At 35.4% G+C, this 21,430-nt stretch overlaps 1 protein-coding gene and 1 long non-coding RNA gene across 3 annotated transcripts in view; one reads left to right on the top strand and one right to left on the bottom strand.

Moving 5' to 3' along the window:
* The window catches only part of LOC110257539 (uncharacterized), a 744,583-nt gene that overhangs the window by 91,983 nt on the left and 631,170 nt on the right, over nt 1-21,430 (bottom strand). The window lies entirely within an intron of this gene.
* Nucleotides 6,392-21,430, top strand: part of PPP1R3A (protein phosphatase 1 regulatory subunit 3A) — a 38,929-nt gene continuing 23,890 nt past the window's right edge. For both annotated transcript variants that reach the window (XM_003360157.5, XM_085005754.1), the window contains exon 1: nt 6,392-7,195. In XM_003360157.5, the coding sequence (XP_003360205.2) occupies nt 6,405-7,195 (791 nt within the window). In that variant the 5' untranslated portion in view covers nt 6,392-6,404. The remainder of the gene's footprint in view (nt 7,196-21,430) is intronic.

Here is a 21,430-nt window from a genome sequence, read left to right on the forward strand (position 1 = left end):
AATCCATATAAATAAGCACTCGATGGTTGAGTATTTTACTAGTTTTTCTTTTATAAATTAAGCTAAAGAATCAAAATGCTTTTGGTGGCAAATTCTTCTGCTATAACATGATCAATTACCTATACTGAATGATTCATCTCTCTATAGAATAAATGACACCCCCCTTTAAAAATTTATCTTCATCTGGCAGAGTTTTCAATTTTGGCTGACTTATATGTGACTTATCTTATTGGTAGTTGTAAACAATTTCAGAGGTTTTTTTCCCCAATTATTGGCATCTGATGAACAAATATGGGTCTCCAACTGTGTTTGAAACAGTGCATTTTAACGAATAGTCCTTTAAAATAATAAGTACCAATATTAGTTCTAAAGATATCATATAATTAATTTTTGTAACTGAGACCAGTAATTCCCAACTACGGGTATTGCAAAGTATCTGAGGGAGAGTGAGAAAACAGTGTAAGATATTATATTTACCAAAGGGGCATAGCTAAAAAAGGTTGAGAGATACTGCTACAAAGAAAAATTACTTGGGCAATTTCAGAGATCTTTCATCAGATGGAAAAAGAATGTTCACAAAAGTGAATTTATTAAAAAAAGTAAACTAAATCTAGAACAAATGAATTTTAATGACTATTTTTCAAAGAATGACTAATTTGTTAATTGTGAATTCTAAAACTAAAAGTTGGTGTATGGATGGTATAATGTGGAGAATACTGGACTGAAAGCAGGAGAGCTGAGTTCAAGTCCCAGATTTGTTACCAAATGATAGGGTCCTTCATTGTTCTGGATTTCAGTTTTCTTATGTGAAAATGAAAGGACCAGCTTAGACAATTTCTAAATGCCTTCAAGTTCTGCTTCTCTATAACTCAACCAAATTTTTATGTGATTTCTTGTAAAAGTCTTTGTATTAAAAAAAAAAAAAAAAAAAAAAAAAAAAGCCTGTGGGAGTTCCCATCGTGGCGTAGCTGAAACGAATCTGACTAGGAACCATGGAGTTGTGGATTCGATCCCTGGCCTCGCTCAGTGGGTTAAGGATCCTGCTTTGCCGTGAGCTTTGGTGAAGGTCGGAGACATGGCTCGGATCTGGCATTGCTGTGGCTGTGGCTATGCCCGGCAGCTACAGCTCCAATTAGGCCCCTAGCCTGGGAACCTCCATATGCTGCAGGTGCAGCCCTAAAAAGACAAAAGCCACAAACAAAAACAAAAAGAAAAAATGTCTGTGGTACCTGAGGGATGATACCTACAACTCTTTCTAACTAGAACCAAAGTCCTTGAACCTATGACAACAGACTAGTACACCATGCATTGTAACCAGTCTACCTACCAGATTCACTGTGGAGCATCATCAAATTGGAAGCTCTCACTCCATAAATCTGAGCTCGCATCTGAGCCTGTGTAGGTTGAGCATCTCAGTGATTTTTTACTATGTAGTTCTCATTAAGAATCACTGTTTGGGGAGTTGCCATCATGGCTCAGTGGTAACAAACCTGACTAGTATCCATGATTACTGGCCTTGCTCAGTGGTTAAGGATCTGGCATTGCCATGAGCTGTGGTGTAGATCGAAGACACGGCTTGGATCCAGTGTTGCTGTGGCTGTGGTGTAGGCTGACAGTTATAGCTCTGATTTGATCCCTAGCCTGGGAGCTTCCATATGCTGTGGGTGGGCCTGAAGAGTCAAAAAAGTGGGAAAAAGAAAAGAAAGAATCACTGTTCGAAGTTCTTCCTGTGTCTCAATGGGATTGGCAGCATCTCTATAGTGCCAGGAATGCAGATTCAGTTCCCGGCCTGGCACAGTGGGTTTAAAGATCCAGGGTTACTGCAGCTGTGGCATAGGTTGCAACTGTAGCTAGGATCTGATCCCTGGCCTGGTAACTCCTTATGTTGCAGAGCAGCCAAAAAAGAAAAAAAAAAAAAAAAAAAAAAGAATCATTCTTCAAGTTCTCTTTGACAAAATGTTTCTTGAGTTTAGGATGCAGAAAAGAAACTTATGCTAACAAGGGACACAAATGCAATGTTGTACTTAATCTCAAAAATATTTCTTTCTTAGTCATCGTTCAGTATTTTTATGTGATTTCCACTGAATCAGAGCTTACAGATCTTAGACATTTGAACTGTTTTTTTTTTTTTTTTTTTTTTTTTTTTTGCTGTGATCATAAAAGATCAGGCAACAGAAACTCAGTTGGCTTTCAGATGGAATATGTATGAAGAAAGAGGAAGAGACCTACATATTCTTAAATACAGCACGTAAGCACATAAAGATAATACGAAATATTTTTTGGCCCTGCACATGGCACATGGAAATTCCTGAGCCAGGGATCGAACCCATGTCACAGCAACGACCAGAGCTGTTGCAGTGACAACACTGGATCCTAACACACTGCGCCACAATGGAACTCCAATAAATATTAAACTTTTAATCTCTTACATCTTCTGCCTGCTCTTCCAAATCCACACAGCACTTTTTTTTTTGCCTGTTTCCACCCTGCTCTCTGGTCCAAAAGACTGACCTGAATGAATTTTTAATAAAACCCATAACTTCTGGCCAATGGGTAGCCCAGGAAGGATATTTAAAATGACAAGGTCATTTTCAGCTGGCTGTGTCCCTGGACCAAAGATCACTGATCCCCTTCAGCCAATCAACAGTTTATGGCATTCTGTGCTTTCAAGTTTGACGACTGCCCCCTTTCCTCATCCCTTGAAGAATGGTAACAGCTCTGACGCAATTGGCCCTAGTTTACTGTACTAGCTCTTGCGGCTTTTCTGCATTTACACTTAATAAATAAATCCTTGTAAATAAGCCCTCCTGGAATTACCCTATTTTGAGTATGACATATACTTCCTATTTACAGAAACCCTGACTGAAACAGTCTTTGATGTTAACGGCACCTTTGAGAATCTTTGATTAATACAAAGGAAGTGGAATATGTGAAAACTTGAGTTGCAGTTTGGTTAAAAAATTTAAATAAAAAGTAACTGATAAAAGCAGCATACCTAAAGAATTAAGGAATAGTGTGGTAAAAGTCATGTTAAAATTGAGGTAGTAGTGAATATGAAAAAAATGAGATGTTGGTCTGATCTATGACAGGGAAAAAAGCAAGGCGATGTGAATTTTAACTGAAGAGAAACACCGTCACAAGGCTGACACTGGTAGGATTTCTTCACATGCCCCAAAGACACTTGATCTGTGCTTTTGCATTCATCTGGGGGCAGCTCATTAACAAGAGAATATAGGCAAGCTGGAAGAAGTTCATAGAGGAGGAAAAAAATGATAAAAAGCGCTGGAGGATTGACATGTGAGAAGAGATTAAAAAGATGAAATCACTCTGCTTGAGCTAAGTGGTGACTAAGGGGGAACATGTCAACCATTTACAATTACACAAAGGTTATAAACTCCAAAAGAGAGGCAGTGATTACCACAAATCAAGGGAGAAGTGCTCTGTGGAAAGAGAAGTTAGCTCAAATAACAGGACCATTTGCTAATGTAAAGCTATTATAAAGCTGAACGTTATCTACTATAGCTTTTGAAAAAGATAAAAATAAAACAAATTACAAACCGTTACTTAATTGTTTTTTCTCTCTTTTTTTCTTTCTGTTTATGGCCACACTTGCAGCATATGGAAGTTCCCAGGCCAGGGGTCAAACCAGAGCTGCAGCTCAAGCCTAAGCCACAGTCATTACACGGCATGGTAACACCAGATCCAAGCCACAGCCACAACCTGTGCAGCAGCTTGTGGCAATGCTGGATCCTTAACGCATTGAGTGAGGCCAGGGGTCAAACTCACATCCTCACAGACACAATGTCAGGTCCTTAACCTGCTGAGCCACAAAGGAAACTCCCATTACTTAATGACTTAATATTATATATGTGGATTCTCTATAGTCTGTCTGTCTGACTGTCTGTCTATCTATCTGTCTGTCTATCTTTATGTCTCTTAGAGATCAACCTTTCACAAACATATATAGAAATAAAAGTAGTTATTGCTACCATAAGTTTTGTGCTAAACATTTAACAAACACCTCATTTAATTGTTAACACTGCATTTTAACCATCAGGAAAACAGGGTAAGAAAATTCGAGCAACATTCTGATAGTAAGATAGTAAGTGTCAGAAGCCACCGGCCTACACCAGAGCCACAGCAATGCCAGATCTGAGGCACATCTGTGACCTACACCACAGCTCATGGCAACGTCGGATCTTAACCCACTGAGCGAGGCCAGGGATCTAACCCGAAAGCTCATGCTTCCTAGTCGGATTCACTAAACACTGTGCCACGACGGGACCAAACCCAAGAATCTTTGTCTCCATGTCTCTGCTTATAAGCAAGCTCCGGATAGTTAAACTACATTAATGCATTATTATATCTACAAATTTTCATTATTCTATAATTTATGTGACCGTATGGATTGTTTACAAATTTTATGAAATATTTTTGTTATGACTTTTTCCTAAATACCTAGTAATATATTTTAGGTACCTTGGAATATGACTATTCTTGGCTCGTGGTCATTATGTTCACAAAGGAGAGTTATGTCCACAGCTATTTTCCATTCTTGAACAATCCACGTGGTCATCATCCATTCTATGTGGTAAGGCCTAAATAATTTCATTTCTTTATCTGAGACACTGCTTATTTTTAGTTTTGAAAAATAATTTCTTGATACACTATTTTATGCAATTAAAATTATTCAGTAAGTTATAATATATTTATAAATCTGTAGTTTTAAAGAAATTATGTTACTGAGTTTTCTTTTTTTAAAAAACAATCACTTCTCACAATTAATTTTTGTTGAAGATATATTGAAAGAAAACCTTGCTCATGGCTAATATTTCAAACAGTACAGAGACCATAAAGTGAAATGAGTGAGTCTTTTTCCCTTATAATCTTCAACCTCTGTGGTTAGAGATAACCACCACTAACAGTTCCTTTTGTACCTTTCCAGGAATTTTCTATGCACATATCTGTGCATACTTCCTTTTCTTCACTTAGCCAGTTAGTTTGGCTGTCTTTCCCTATCAGCATATAAAGTGATACTTTATCCTTTTTAATATGATAAAACATTCTATTATATATTTGTCCATTTCCCTGCTAATAGATATTTAGATAGTTTTTAGAGTTTTCAAAATAAGCAATCCTCTTATGAACATATATCTATATTTATCTTCGCATACCTATCCCTTACTGACGGGGTAAATTTGTAGCTAGAGCATTTCTGGGTCAAAGCACACGTATGTTTAAATTTTTTATAGGTTTTTCCCAACTGCCATTCCCAAAGTGGGTTTTACAGCAATATAAGAAAATATGAGAGTCTAAACAGGCTGCTCACACTTTAAAACACAGAACTCCAAAAGGCCATGGTATTAATGTCTGCTTTGTGTGCGTAAAATGGCAATTTGCCAAAGATGAACATTTTATTCTACATACATATTTTACCCCTGGACCAGACTTATCATTGCCCACTTACATTTTCAAGTCAATAACACATTACTTGTCTGTATTTTTCCATAGCTTAATTAAAAAGAAACTTATTAATATTTAAAATGACAGATTTGACTAATTGTTCATTTTAGGTCTTGGTTTAGGCTATTTCTTCTATCTGGAAAATCCACCTCACTCCAACCCTGCATGTCTATATCCTGTTTACCCTTCATGGTTTATTTCAAGTAATACCTTCTCCATCTAAATCATGTTTCTTTCCTAAGAACTCCTAGCACCTCTGTTTAACCCTTTAGAGGTTATAAGTCCATGATAAATGGTAGCTAACATTAGTTTAGACACTAGATTTTTTCCCATTCTATAAATGTTCTTATTCTCTACTGTCTGCCTTCCTTTGCCTGGTCCAGTAGATTGATTTAGCTGAAACTACATATTTAGTATTGTGATGCTACTTTTCTTTTCTTTTTCTTTTTTTCTTTTTTGGCTGTGCCAATGGCATACAGAAGTTCCCAGGCCAGGTTTTGAACCCGAGCCACGGCGGTGACAATGCTGAATCCTTAACTGCTAGGCTGGCAGGGAACTCCATCACGTTTTCACTTTTAATGGTTAAATACTGGTTATTTAAATTATTTAAATGGTTAAAATAACATTTTTATTCTATAGTTTCAGATTTTCAAACACAGCAGAAAATGATTTAAAATGTTTCTTTGGAACACATAAACATGTGCAACATTAAAAATTGAGAGTTAAATCTGAAACATGCCAGTGAGAGTAACATGGATGCTATCATATTAAAGGCCTTTGGAGGCAAGGGAGCATAGTTTACAAGCCATCGGACCTATTTATAGAGCTGACTTCTTTTTGCAATGTCAACTGTAACCTTATACTTATTTTAAGCCTCAGTGTCTCAAATATCAGTCTCTACTAGTTGTACAGTTCTCTCTTATTTGATATCAGAGAGCCCAATGGAGCCTTCTGAAGAACCTAGTCATATCAGCAAAGATAACTTTTTAGAAGTTCCTAATTTATCTGATTCTCTTTCTGAAGATGAAGAGATTAAAGCTAACTTCAGACCTGGTTTCTCCCCTCAACCTAGCAGACGAGGCTCTGATTCGTCTGAAGACATTTACCTGGATACTCCACCACCTTCAGGTGCGAGAAGAGTTTCATTTGCCGACACCTTTGGATTCAATCTTGTGTCTGTTAAAGAATTTGATTCCTGGGAATTACCAAGTAGTTCAACTGATTTTGATTTAACAAAGGACATTTTCCACACAGAAGAATATGTTTTAACTCCACTGTTTGACTTGCCTTCTTCAAAAGAAGATCTTATGCAACAACTTCAAGTACAGAAGGCAATATTGGAGTCAGCTGAGTATCCTCCTGGATCTACAAGTATGAAGGGTATTATTCGAGTTTTGAATATTTCTTTTGAGAAGTTAGTATATGTGAGAATGTCTTTAGATGACTGGCAGACATATTATGACATATTAGCAGAATATGTCCCGAATTCATGTGATGGTGACACTGACCAGTTCTCCTTTAAGATTTCACTGGTTCCTCCTTATCAAAAAGACGGCAGTAAAGTTGAGTTTTGTATACGTTATGAAACTTCGGTTGGTACATTTTGGTCAAATAATAATGGCACAAATTATATATTGGTTTGTCAAAAGAAAGAACAAGAGATGGAGCCTGTAAAACCACAGGAAGATGTTCCTAATAGACATATAAAAGGCTGCTTAAAGGTAAAATCAAGGTGAGAATATATCTTACATTCCTTAATTTTTTATCTTAATTTTTTAATGCCACTATTTCACTGGTTGTAAGAAGTAGCCATTCTGTTTAAAATATACATGTTATGTATAAAACAATAGTGCTAGGCTTTAACAAGTTCAGTGCTATTCAGATAATAGTACTGTATTATCTCTTCTCCAAATGTAAGAAAAATATGGGTATAAGGTAACAGATGGCGGGGGGAGGGATACAATTATATGTTGCCTACATAATGAGCTATAAATTGCTTAAATCCAAACCATGAAATCTAGATTTGTAACATGTAAAACTGTTTGTCATTTAAAGTACATTTATTTTTAGTGTTTTTAAAATATTTTTGCTGTACTTCAGAATATCTCTAATTAACATAAAACTGTTTCAATATGTACCTAGTACTCAGAAATTCATAGACTTCCCCCGAAAGTTGTAACGAACCTTTTAATGACTGAGTCACACAGAGAGGTGTTCGGAGTGATACATGTTAAGTTAAATCATAAGAGCTATGACTTTAATAAGCTAAGAGAAAAAAGTATAAGAGCGGTAATACATGAATTACACATAAAAATTTATAATTGTAACCAAATATAACATTATGGAAAACAGAAGTAGCATGATTTAGTAAAAGTAAATGGAGCAGAATTTTTTTAAAATGACCCAAATAGAAATAAGGATATTAGCTTCATAGATTAGAGATTTGGGATATGACCTCTCATTAGTAACCTTGCTCTCCTGTTAATACGAAAAACAAAGAAAACTGGGTATTCAGTTATCTCTATTATAGTGTTGACCAATTTCCATGACAGTAGGTTAGTGGATAAAACATCCAGGAGGAGATGGGGCTCTCCTGCTCCTCAGAGTGTCCCAAAGGAAAAATTCCCATTGCTCCACCAGGTGCAGGCAAATACTTGATTTATCTTCTGAGTGGTCCATTCCAACTGTCACTAGATGCAAAGATTCCAGTAACTGCACCACAAATAGTGAAATATGATGAAAAGGGAACTGTATTAGGAGTCAAGACTCAGAGATTCTAAGTGGAATTAAATAAAACATAAAGAATTAGACTGGGAAATGTTTAACCTCCTAGGCTTATTATGTTGATCTATTATAAGGCGATACATAAGAACCACTAAATGTGTTATTCTAATGCATTAATGAACTAAATATAATGTAGGAGAAGCAATTCAATCACATAAACTAGTTCTGCTGTCATTATCCTTTAAAATAATTTGAAAGATTGGTTTATCTGATTTTGTGAGTTATTCTAACTAAGTCCGAACAAAACTTTCTCAGGTTTTAACTGCTGCTACTAAGATAATATAATCATATTCTCTATGTGCTAAAGTAATAGTTTACATGTTTATGAAGTTACTTAGCAACATGTTATTATGTAGACAAAATAAGTTCAGTACTATGTCATAAACTGATTTATATACATAAACATACTAAATGTTTATTAAATGCTTTACATATTAAATGCCTACAAATAGGTTAATTACCATTGAATATCTAATAAATATGCTGCAACTTGCCCTACATATTAGAGAAAAGCAAAACCTAGAAAAGGCACAGCCTTACTGCCAAAGACCTCGTAAAAGAAGCAGTGTTTAACTCTTGATTTTTCTGCAAGTTAGAAATGCAGCTTTAAAATTATAAGCATTACATGTTGAACTATGGTAAAGATAGAGGATTCTTTTGATAGACTAAATGATGTGATACCAAGGACAAAAATGGATGACAGCTAGGCCTAATCTAGCTCAGTCATGATACTATTGAAACTTCTCCTAGCCTAAGATATGTATAATTGGATATATGTATCTGTACACACACACATTTGTATTCAGAACCGTAATCACTGGATTCATAGCGGACACCATTCAAGTTTTAATATTGCGTTGGGGAAAAACTTGAGAAGAACTAAACCACAAAATGGTCCAAAGGCCTGTAAAGTTTCCTAATGAGTTATAAAAATGGAAAAAATCTCTCTCCTTCAAAACCACAAATATATTTTCTGCACTTCTATAACTTAAAAATGACCAACATAATTCAAACCACATTTTGAAAAAAAAAGCATTTGCCTCTGGAGGAGGCCTTTTGTGCTGAGTCTCAGTCCAACATGAATTTTTACATCTGATTTATATACCACTCAAAATGGAGTGTATAAAGGAAATCCTGACAGATCCTTAGAACAGCATGTGCTATAATAGAATATTTATATAGCTTTTCCGTGATATAATTTATATGCAATGGGGTTTCAAATATTCCTAAAACTCACACAAGAGAGCATTATCAAATTTCTAAATGAATATTGCAGTTGGATTTCATTGTGAAGAAGTTGGTTAGGGAAAAATAGCTAACCTTATGAGTGTTCTTTTATGAAATGTGTACTTGGTTAAAGCAAAAATGAACTAATACTTATTTGATCAAAAAATGCATAGCTTCTAAAATATCTCCCTCGCTTCAAAGGTTACGGAAACTAACTTGGTCTGTTTTGAGCATTTCCACACTTTAACTTAATTTGGAGGTCACATCTTTGAGGTGATAAATGCACAAGAGAAATGTATGTGAATTTTTACGTCATACATGCAAGCAGATTAATAGCAGTGTGTAATATATCAGAGTTAAACTGAATATAAGTCCTGATATAGAGAGTAACAATTAACTTGAATTCCTCTTAATATCAAAGTTAATTTGCTATCAGAGTCCTAGAGATTTTATTTTCTAAAAGTGTCAATAATCCCTTTTAATAAGTACAGAAAGAACTGTGGGAACATATTTAGCGATGTAGGATTTCTGTTACATCAATCACCCTATGCATTATCTTTTCTCTATGGAAATTTTGTTTTAGGTCAGAGTTTTCAAATCTCTGCATTGATGTGGTTGTCTGTTTTCTTTTATTCATATTAATCTATCTACCTTAGACAGAAAGAAATATTTACAGGGAGAGGAAAACTGAGCTTGTAACTCATAGGCATGTGACTGAGAGTGATCCAAAGGTATTGAATTGCACTGAAAGGCATGCATCATGAGATACTTGATAAGTGTCACTACCTATGTGACACTAGGATATGTGTTAGCAAACAAACTAAGCAGATCTGTTCTACATCCCATGGACATTATTTCAAAATATGTGACCAAAAGAATTAAAGGACATTGATATAAAAAAACATTAAATGTACATAGATAAATAAGTTAAAAAGAGCATGCAGAAACAGTATAAATTCAAAGTTAAAATTTGGGGCTTCAGGGTTAAACATATTTGGGTTTGAGTCCAAGCAGCTAGCTGTGTGACCTTCTGCAAGTTAAACTTATTACTATATTACTATTCACAATTAACAAAAGGGGTGCCATCTCAAAGAGATTTCCATAAAATAATACATGTAAAGTTTTGGCATTGTATCTTGTACATAGTAGGTTATCAGTTAACTGTTAACGCCTATAAAAGACAAAGCTAACTCTAGATTTAGGTGGATCTGAAAAACCATAGAAAGGTTCAGACTGCCCCAGAGTGCCTCTCTTCTTTCCTCTCAGCATTTCTAAATGTTCAGCTTTGGAAAGTCATTTCTTTGTCTCTTGCAGAATTTTAATCAACAAGGAAAACTCAGCAAATTGTAAATTTCCTTTAGATATGTGTCCCTTGATAGCCAAAACATCTTAAGGTTGGAAGAGATCTTAATGACTACTAAAATTCCCATGTTTAATAGATGAAAAAATGGAGAACTAGATCAAAAAAGTTAAAGAAGCCTTTGATTATGGCATTGAATAGACATACATGTTAATCCCGGTTAATATACACTTAATAACTATGTGGCCGTGAACATATTACTTTCCTTCTCAAAGCCTCAGTTTATTTATCTATAAAATAGCGGTAATAACAACCAATGTTGTGATGACTAAAGTAAAATGAGATTATATTTTTAAAATCTCTAGTAAAGTGTTGGGCACATATAAAGTGTAATCAAATCCAAATATAATTGCCATCATTATTATGAAATTGTGTTCAGCTAACTAATTTCTTGGTTCTTGGACTTGTGTTATTTCACCTGACAGCATAGTCTTCCTTGTTCAGGTTTCAAAACTCATTCCACAAGTATTTATTAAGGGCCTATGTGTCAGGTACTGCGTTGTTAGGTGCAAGGCTGGAAACATGACCCCGCGAAGAGGAGAGGCCCCAAGGGAACAGGTCTAAGAGCAGCTGAGAGCAGAAGCGGGGTGGGGGGGGTGGGGGGGGGCGGAGAACACCAAAACCAAGCTCTGATTCTTTGGGTATATAAGGGAGGCCATGAATAAAAAATAAGAACCACTTAGCATTACATTTTAAGTTTTCTTGAATCTGTGATCTATAAGTGATCTTATGTACTGACCAGGAGACTGACCTTTTCAGCATCATTTTTTTTTCCTTCCAACAGCTGCTAAATGTATGTTCCCAACCATTGGGTATACAGACTGACTTCATCTGGTTTTATATTTTATTAAGTGAAACCAATTTATTATTTTAAGTAATGAAATGGCATAATATGGGTGTTGGATGGTATTTATAACCTGGCCAGATGAATGCAAATAAATTCCTTCAAGATTTCAATGCCAAAGGAAAAAAACTGATTAGTCTTCAATTTTTGTAGCTGAGGAATAGAACCAGGCACATTCAAAAATGGGAGAGAGATACTTTCTAATGCATGACTTTAAGATTACAGAGAGTTTATCTTTCAGGGTGGCAAAATCATTAAAATGAGGCCAAAAACATTTTGGAAAATGGGGCATGAGATATGGCCAAGTTACATGTTCCAGTCATAGCCATAGGATCATGAGACTTCCTTAATTTACACTTACAGTATAATCTGGGATCTTGGAAATAGTCCAAAGAGGTGTAAATAGCCCCATGAGGCCTTCAGAGTTTAATGCATTCCATAACTAACCTGTTTTGAGTCCACACTAATTGTGGAAACCAGGTCTGTTTAAAGGAGGGACCTCTGGCAAGGCCATATGGAAACATAAAACACAGCTGCACAGGACTCGTCAAGAGGACTGTTTGGAAGCTGCCAGCTGGTTGACAGCAAGGAGCCAACTAGCTTAGAGTTTCCTTGGAGAACTACCAGGGCTTCAGGGCTTCCTGGCTTTGTGGGAATCCATACCCCTATAAGCCTAGACTTTCCTAGAGTTGTTTTGAACCTTTTCTGTGAGAAGAAGAACAAGAGGGTCTCAGCACTCAGGGTTTCTCTCAAACCCTAGCTGAAGGGAATGATTATGAATGTCAGGCCTCACCTGGATCCTCTGGGATGTCTATGCGCCTCCCTTCCCACCTGAAGCCCATCTGCGGCCTATAAAAATGGAGCAGGGCCCAAGAACTGGGGGCCAATAAAGCTCCAGGAAGAAAAAAATGATTGTGATGTGGGACATTTAAGTCTTTCACATTTTTCCAATTCTGCTATAACTCTTGCCTCTGTTTCAAGGTTTTATCCCAACCCCCCAGCAGGAATAGCATAAAAGAAGGTGACATCAGAGGCAGACATCTGAAGTGGGCCTGACTGCCGGGTACCTTGTCACATTTAAAAGATCATAGAGATATAGACTGTGTGTGTGTGTGTGTGTGTGTGTGTGTGTGTGTGTGTGTGTGTGTGCATGTGAGCTTTTATGTGTAGGCACACATTTATATAACACACACACACACACACACACACACACACACACACACACACCTCTCCTTAATTGCAGACAACTCTAGAACATCAGACTATCTCTGTCTTACATCAAATTAAGGTCAGCTGCACAAATGGACGTTAAGTTTGGATTGGGACAAGGGAAATGGATAATTTTAGAGCAGAGAGCACTCTGGGGTATGAGGCAGATTTGAGTACAGGGTTGTGGTAAGGGCTCCATAGAAGCAGGAGGATTGTGGGGTTTGGAGTGGGTCTGTGCGTTTCAGCGGGAAGGAGGACTCCAAGAACAGTATGGCACATTGGAAACAGCACGGGCTCTAAAGTAGGGCAGATTTGGGCTTTCATTCTAACTAATTGCTAGCTATGTGAACTTGGATAAATTACATTTTGTATCCATTTTATTCGGGCATAAAATAGGGATAATAGTTTCTACTTGGCAGCGCTGCTATAAGAAATACATCAGTTAACATATATAAACATCATACCAGTTGCTGACACTTTGTAGATACTCAAAATGGCATTGGTGATAAATTCCACATTTTAAAATCCTGTATATGGCTAGTCCTATGCCCAAGATTAATGGAAGATTTTTTTTCCCCTCCATATCATTCCTGCTGCCTGGACCTGAGTTAGTACAAAAACATAGTTTCAAAATTATAGGTTCAATAAGCTTTGGGGCATTAACCAGAGAAACTAATATTTTATGGCATTGCTTCTATGGGGAAAAATTATTTCCAAATTCCAGAAACTTCTGGGTTACAAAAACTTTGGAACATCAGCTGGATACTAGGTATGTATTTTAATGATGAACAACATATTTTTTTCTTAAGGTAGTTCTTTTTTTTCTTTCTTTTTTTTTTTTTTTTTTTTTTGGTCTTTTTGCCTTTGCTTGAGCCGCTCCCAGGCATATGGAGATTCCCAGGCTAGGGGTCGAATTGGAGTTGTAGCACCAGCCTGCGCCAAAGCCACAGCAATGTGGGATGCGAGCTGCTTCTGTGACTCACACCACAGCTCACAGCAATGCCGGATCCTTAACCCACTGAGCGAGGCCAGGAATCAAACTCGCAACCTCATGGTTCCTAGTCGGATTCGTTAACCACTGTGCCATGACACGAACTCTTTAAGGTAGTTCTTAATATGCTTTTTGGGGCCAAATAATTAAATTAGATATATATAGTTTCACTTTATCACCGCTGTATATGTATGAATAAAAAATGAAATTGAATTTGATGCAATTTTTTCCTCTAAGAAATTATATTATGCACCATTGAATTTTGGTCATTCCTATGTTTTAAAGCATTTTCTGTACTCACCACTATATGTATATATATCTATCTCTATCTATATATATATATATATGTTAAAAAAAGCTCCTCTGGCCATATCCCTCAAATCCTTTCAGGTTTTTAATCTGTTTCTCTAATAGCTTTACTTGGGTAACTGGCATGGTAGTGTTATTATCTATTATATAAATAATAATTGGTTTTGAAACCTTAATCATACCATCCTGCTGTTTAAAGATTTTATGACAAACAGAAATAGATTGCCAAATTGGACTGTTATATATATAGCATTGTTTAGTGACACAGACCAAATGTACATTAAACAAACCTGTCTTAGGAAATTTTACTGATCCTTCCTATCTAGTGACTGTGAAAATAGTCTGTGATGTATATCAGTGCTATTCAAGTCACAACTAGAAATGGGATTCTAACATCATAACACAATGATGTATTGTGTGGAATTGTGGGTGTGAATTTCATTCACCCCTTTTGAAATTTGCAATAGTGAAAGAGATCAAAATATCTCTCAAATTCATATCTGTAAAGGATGCCAAATTATAGATGCTTTTCCTAATATTGTGAAACAAATTTTATAGCCCATTTAATACCGACAGTACTGTTTGTTTTGCAGAATTAAACCGTGATACAAACCTATTGACTCTAAATATATAAGAAAAACCTCATGCTGATTTTCATTCTTAAAAATTACTGTGGATGTCTTGACACAATTACAAATTATACAGAATTGCTCAGGAAACCTTCAGCTTCATAAGCGCCATATATGAAATGAACATGAATATTTCAACATCTTACTAAGATATCCCCTTTTGAGAATTAAGGTTTATAAATTTATATTACATTGTTACAACCTAAATTTCTTGAGTTTTTGGCAATGAAAAACTGCACAGAATTTTAAAATCACACTCAGGTATAAGTAGAAAAAAAAAGTTCTTCCACATGTAATCTTGAGTAAGTGTGTAAGACTGTTGTGTTTAGTGTAAATAAAGTTAAAAATCATCATTGCCAATGCTAATACAGCACTTGATTTCTGAACAGTCTTCACTGAATTTGTACTGTAGGCGAGACCATCTAATTCTACCCTTTGCTTTCAGGCAGAATTATTCTGAAAATTACCCAAGCCAAATGCTTATGATGTTCTCAAACATCTCCTGGGAAGATGGTGTTCTTCAGTAAAGTATTCTATCAGGAAATTCTATGTGTTTCATGTAGCCATTCATGTCGTTTTATGTCTTTAATCTTGTCGTTTGTTTACTCTGATTCTCAATTGAATTAAATGTTAGAGTTCCTATCCTTATACTTTAAACAGAATTACACTGTTTCTGTGACTGATTTCTATTTTTCATGTCAAACAAACCCATTAACTCTAGATTCCCCCCCCCAGGTTCCTAATTATTCAACTAATAAACTAGTTTGTAGTATTACAATGCAAAAATCAGAGAAGAAAAAACTCCACCAACCCGTGAAAGACATCAATCACTATTACAAAGGCCATACATTAGTGTGTCAGGGGCAGCTGAATGGATTAAGCGGCTAGCTAAGAAGCTCTTCTAATTCTGCCCTCTTTAGCTTTGAGTCCTGAGTACTGGACTCCTATGAGAGTCTAGAAATGGAAAGGAGACTTTATTTTACTAAATTACAAAATTAAAAGTACTTCAGAAGATCATTCAGTTTATTTCTCTATCCTACCTTAAAAGATAGTTGTATTAAAATTGTTGAAACCCTCTTAGACAAATAATAACTAATTTTGAATAATGGTTACACTATTTTATAGAAATCTAATTTTTAATACAATTTTGTTCAATGATATAACTGTGTGATATATTGAAAAGAATTTTTTTTTTTTTGTCTTTGTGTCTTTTTTTAGGGCTGAACCCATGGCATATGGAGGTTCCCAGGCTAGGGGGACTTTAGCTGCCGGCCTACGCCAGAGCCACAGCAACACCAGATCCGAGCCTTGTCTTCAACCTACACTGCAGCTCACAGCAACACCAGATCCTTAATCCACTGAGCGAGGCCAGGGATTGAACCCGCCACCACATGGTTCCTAGTCGGATTCGTTTCCGCTGCACCATGAAGGGAACTTCAGAAAAAGAATTTTGAATAGATTTGTGAAAATCAAATGTAATATAGACCGGCTGAAATATAAACTCGTTCAGTGTATCTCTTTGTAAAAAGGTTAATACTGTGTCTACAAGCAGAATTCATTTGAATATATGTTAAAATTGTTGATTCTGTGTGTGTATACAATTTTAACTAAAAGGTATTCTGGGAGTTCCCATCATGGCTCAGTGGAAATGAATCTGGCTAGCATCCATGAGGACGCAGGTTTGATCCCTGGTCTCACTCAGAGGGTTAAGGATCCGGCGTTGCTGTGAGCTGTGGTGTAGGTCCCAGAAGTAGCTCAGATCCTGTGTTGCTGTGGCTGTGATGTAGGCCAGTGGCTACAGCTCAAATTCCACCCCTAGCCTGGGAACTTCCATATGCCCTGGGTGTGGTCCTCGAAAGACAAATAGACAGATGAAAATTTTAAAAAAATTAAAAATAAAAGGTATTGTTCTAAGCAATGAATATGTGCAGAGGACTGATGCAGCCAATCCAGTTGATAATTTATTTAATAAATTGAACACAGGGAGCACTATAAGTAAGGCAGCCCACCTATGTTTAAGTTGTCCTTGATGTATTGATTTTTTTGTGTGGAAAAATACCCCCCCCACACACACATATATATAAGAGCTTTCCATTTAAGTTTTAGAAGTTTAAAGATCTCTCATGCATGTGTGTGTGTATATGTAATACATGTAATAGACATTCTTCAGATAGTTAATATTTTTCCAGTATTGTATAGTTTTGTATTAGTAATACCTCATTCAAAGCTAACCTTTACAAACCAAGTTTTTAAGATAATAGCAACTATATGAATATTTAAGCCATTTTACAAAACTCATAAAACTTGTGCAGTTCAATAGGCCTATTCTTACTATTGATTTATCCATGTTCTAGAACCTGCTTTTGCCCTTTCATGGCTTTTTTAAATTACCAGCATTCTGGCAATATTTGCTCATGGAATAGTACTCCTACGATGCAAAATAAAACAACTTTCCTTAAATGAAAAGGTTGCTGTTTGCCATGTTGGCATCTGATGCAAAGAAATAAACATTCAGCAAAACTTACTGTTCATCAGATATTTTTAGTTGGAAGGAAGAGGACTTTTGTCATATATCTCACTATACTGATTTAATCAGAATGTTTCCAATGATGGTCTTTCCAATAGTGGCCTCCCCCTGCACTTTAAAAACTTCTACGTGTGTGCCATCTTCCCAAATGGACTGTAAGATCCTTGAGGTCAGGAATGGAATGTTGGCTAAGCATTCTCCACTATGACTAACAAAGGGATTTAGCACTGAAAAAATACGGACTAAATATGATAACCACAAAGCCTGGTAAAATCCAAAAGTATCCATTCTGAATAATTAAAGAGTGAATTATGCTTATTATAGTTTCAATGACGAATGCTTTTATTGTTTTCACAGTCTTTAAAAATCAAGTGCCTTCTGGTCATCTCCATCTGGATATTCAGGTGGCAAATTAATTCCATTATGTCCCAAACCAAAGTTACATTTTCCCTCAAATTTGAATCCCTCCTCCTTTATTCTATATTTTGTTTAAAGTCATAGTCATCATTCTAGTCATGCAAATAAGAAATGTCAACATAATAACTGATTTTTCTTTTACCAACTCCTGTTAACTCTATACTCATATTCTATTCCATTGCTACAGAAGTAATGATTGTTCATTTGATTAAACATAAACATTATTTTAAAAATAAAGAATAGAGATGCAAAAACCACACTACATATTATTAAAGCAACAGATAAGAAAAATTTGTCTCTGCAGTAACCACATATTTTTATCTAAATTGTCTTAAAAATGAATATAGAATTGAACATATTAACAATATTAACATCTGTAGTCAGTCTAAATTTAGATGATAACTTTTATTTACCAGGTGTCAATGAAATATCAAGCTGGGAAATATAGTCTCCTATAGGATACTCTAATTATTGTCTTTCCTTCCTTCCTGTCTTCTAAAAAGCTGATTCACTGAGTCACTATAATGTTACTATTCTGTAATGCAAAGTGATCTTCACATCCCACATTAAAAAAAAAAAAAAAGTTCATTAGTCAGCTTTTGGCTTCCTTCCTATCACAATCCAGACCAGTGGGACCAGAAAAAACCCAACAGCCTGAATAATAAAAGAGCAAAGGCAGATATTGCATATCCACTGGTCAGTATTGAGTCACTCATTCTTTCTTTTGGCCAAGGTCAGGACTAGGGACGATACCCATGTTGGTTCTACTTCTGCTGCTCCTGGTACTCACTGATTCTGACACCTGTGGCTTCCAGGTCTGGCTGTTGTCTGTTTGCTTTTCTTTTCCTTAATGACTTCCTTTGACTGAGCCTTTTGCCACTACCTGATTTCTCTTGGGTACCTAAACTTAAACATCTAAACTACCATCCTCTCTGTTTTGAGATTGCAGATTCTTGGTCTTTGCTTATGTGAAATCATAAAAACAAAGACAATTAAGAAGAAATAATGCAATGCATGTGAACGTTTAACTTTAAAATCTACAAAAAGGAGGTGTGATGAATCTGGTACACTCGATCAAATGCTCTTTTTAAAAAAATTACTTTGGAGTGCCCTCTCTGGATGCAATAGGATCAGTGGCGTCTTGGGAGTGCCATGATGCAGGTTCAATCCCTGGCCCAGAACAGTGGGTTAAGGATCCAGAGCTGCTGCAGCTGCAGCTTAGGCCACAACTGCAGCTTGGCTCAGATCTGATTTCTGGCCTTGGAATTCCATATGCCGCAGGGCAGACAAAATGGGAAAAAAATTACTTTAATTTTAAATAAAAGTCATGGGAAGAATATGAAGAATTCCCATATTTTTGTACACAAATGTTTTAAAACTATCTAAAAGAGGATCCAGTTATATTGATTCCAGTCGTAGGTAAAAGTTTTACCTTTGAAAACCATAAGCAATGGTAACTTCCTAGTTTGTAGGTAATTGCTGATTTTTGCATAAACTACATTTAAAATGTTTTGTGAAAATATTAACAAACTCAAATGGAAATAGTACTATTGTCATTATATTATAAAACTTTAAAAATTTTTAAATTAATTTTCTTTTTATGATATAATAATTGGGAAACATATATTCTTAGCAAATTAGCATAAATGAATGATTATATATTTTATATGGCAAAATATAATATACCCCATCTATAATGATATATCAATTAATTCTTATATCACTACTCTCAACTAACGTCATAGTTTTCATTAGGAGTTTTTCTATAATCTTCCTAATATCCTAAAGAACTTTATTGTACAAAACCTGAAATTTCCACCCAAAGTATAAGTGTATTAGTGGGTAGGTAATGCACGGCATTAGCAAATAGTTATGTTTTATTTTCTCAGAAGTATTTTAATAAAAGTAGCTGAAAATTAAAGTTTTATCATTTACATTTCTTGTTGTCCAGTTTACTCTCAGTACACAAATGTGGATGGATTCCTACTGAAAATGGCACTTGTGAGACTGAAACAATTTCTGGGAAAACTAGTTATTAGCTATTGACTGAGCAGTCAGAGGGGTTATTATTCTTAGTACAACAGAATATACTTGTCTATGACTTTTGTAACCTCCAAAAAGTTAATTTTTTGGAAGCCCCTTGAAATTATGTTGGTGTGATAGTAAGTAATTTTTTATGTGTTATTCTTCAACTCCTGGAAAATTCCTTAACCACTTATGGTAATTTTGGACCAATTTGCTTTCATTCTTTTAATTTTGTATCTGAGGATCTATAACATTTACTAGAACTTTTCTACAAAACTAGATGAGACTATCTCATGCATGGACTGCAGCCCAAAAACTTTATGATATTTTACTACTTTAACAGGTTGGCTTGTTCTTTTATCTAGAAATTTCTAGTTATATAAACTTAAGTAATGCATATTTTAAATCTGTTATTATTTCTTAAGTGATGTAAAATTATCTCCCATTAGATCACTTTAATACATTGTAGCCAACATGGCCAGTCACATTTCACATAAGTCAAAACTTTGGCAAAGGGTATTTATTTGATCAAGTCCAGGAAATATATGAGAAGTTGTGTTTGTGATTTAAGGTCTCTAATTCCAGTGGCTCTCAACCATAGTGTCTGAACCAGCCCACTAATCATAAAGAAATTATGGAATCCTTATTTTATGTAGGACTCTTCCAGGTAGCTTCTCTCTTCAAATGTTAATCTAGTTAAGGGATAATATGTACATACATGAGAAGTTAGCTATCAACTTGTACCTCCTTGTAGGAGGTCACAGAAAATACAGAACAGGGGGCATTAGAGAACTGATTGTACTCTGCTGTCGGTGGAGACTGTTTACATAGAGTAAAAAATACTTTTGGACGTAACAGTCAAAACATAAATTGGAGGTTTTGTTAGTGACTTGGATTGCCTGGAATGGAAACAATTGTGGGAGTCAATCTTGACAAAGAAGGTTGAAAAAAACTGTAAAGTCTTGCTAGGCTGAGGATCTTGAACTTAAGTTCCTATGCTCAGAGACAAAGTAATATTTTAGTTATATTAATCCAGAAAGTGTATTCAGAGTAAATTAGAGAGAAAAGTATGAACTAGGTTGCTGTCCATAATAAGGACTATTGATTTTTTATATTCATAATTGTTTTTCACTTACTGTTTCTGTATGTTGAAATATTTAAAACATATATTTTTATCCTTTTGTCATTATCAATATTATTGAATTCTGCTATAGGCCATCTTTAATGTAAACAAACAGATACATGCTATGGCACAAATTTTAGATATTTCTATCTTATTTCTTGGGTGATTTACTTTCCCACTCTGGTGATGCTTAGTGTATATTCATTTTTATAATTGTTTTTGATCTAAATTCTTCCTTCAAAATCTAAGGTTTATTTTTAACTTAGTGAAAAATATTAGTCCAGGCATATCAATCTTTACCCTCTTAAATGGATTCATGGAAATTATACTAGTAGGTTTTTTCTGTATTACCAAAAACCTCAAAACTGAGAGGGTATGGATCTTGATTCACATGAAAGAAAAAAAATCAAAATATCAATAGCAAAGCCCTATGATTTTCAGATTATACATTGACAGAGAGTAAAAAGAAAGATCAGTAACTAGAAGTTAATATAGAATTTTTGTACATTCAATGAACATTTA

This window comes from Sus scrofa, chromosome 18 (assembly GCF_054392235.1).
Source record: "Sus scrofa isolate SSC_HxYL_T2T_F1_AM1 chromosome 18, Sscrofa_HxYL_maternal_Yorkshire_Landrace_v2.0, whole genome shotgun sequence".
Taxonomy (NCBI): Eukaryota; Metazoa; Chordata; class Mammalia; order Artiodactyla; family Suidae; genus Sus; species Sus scrofa.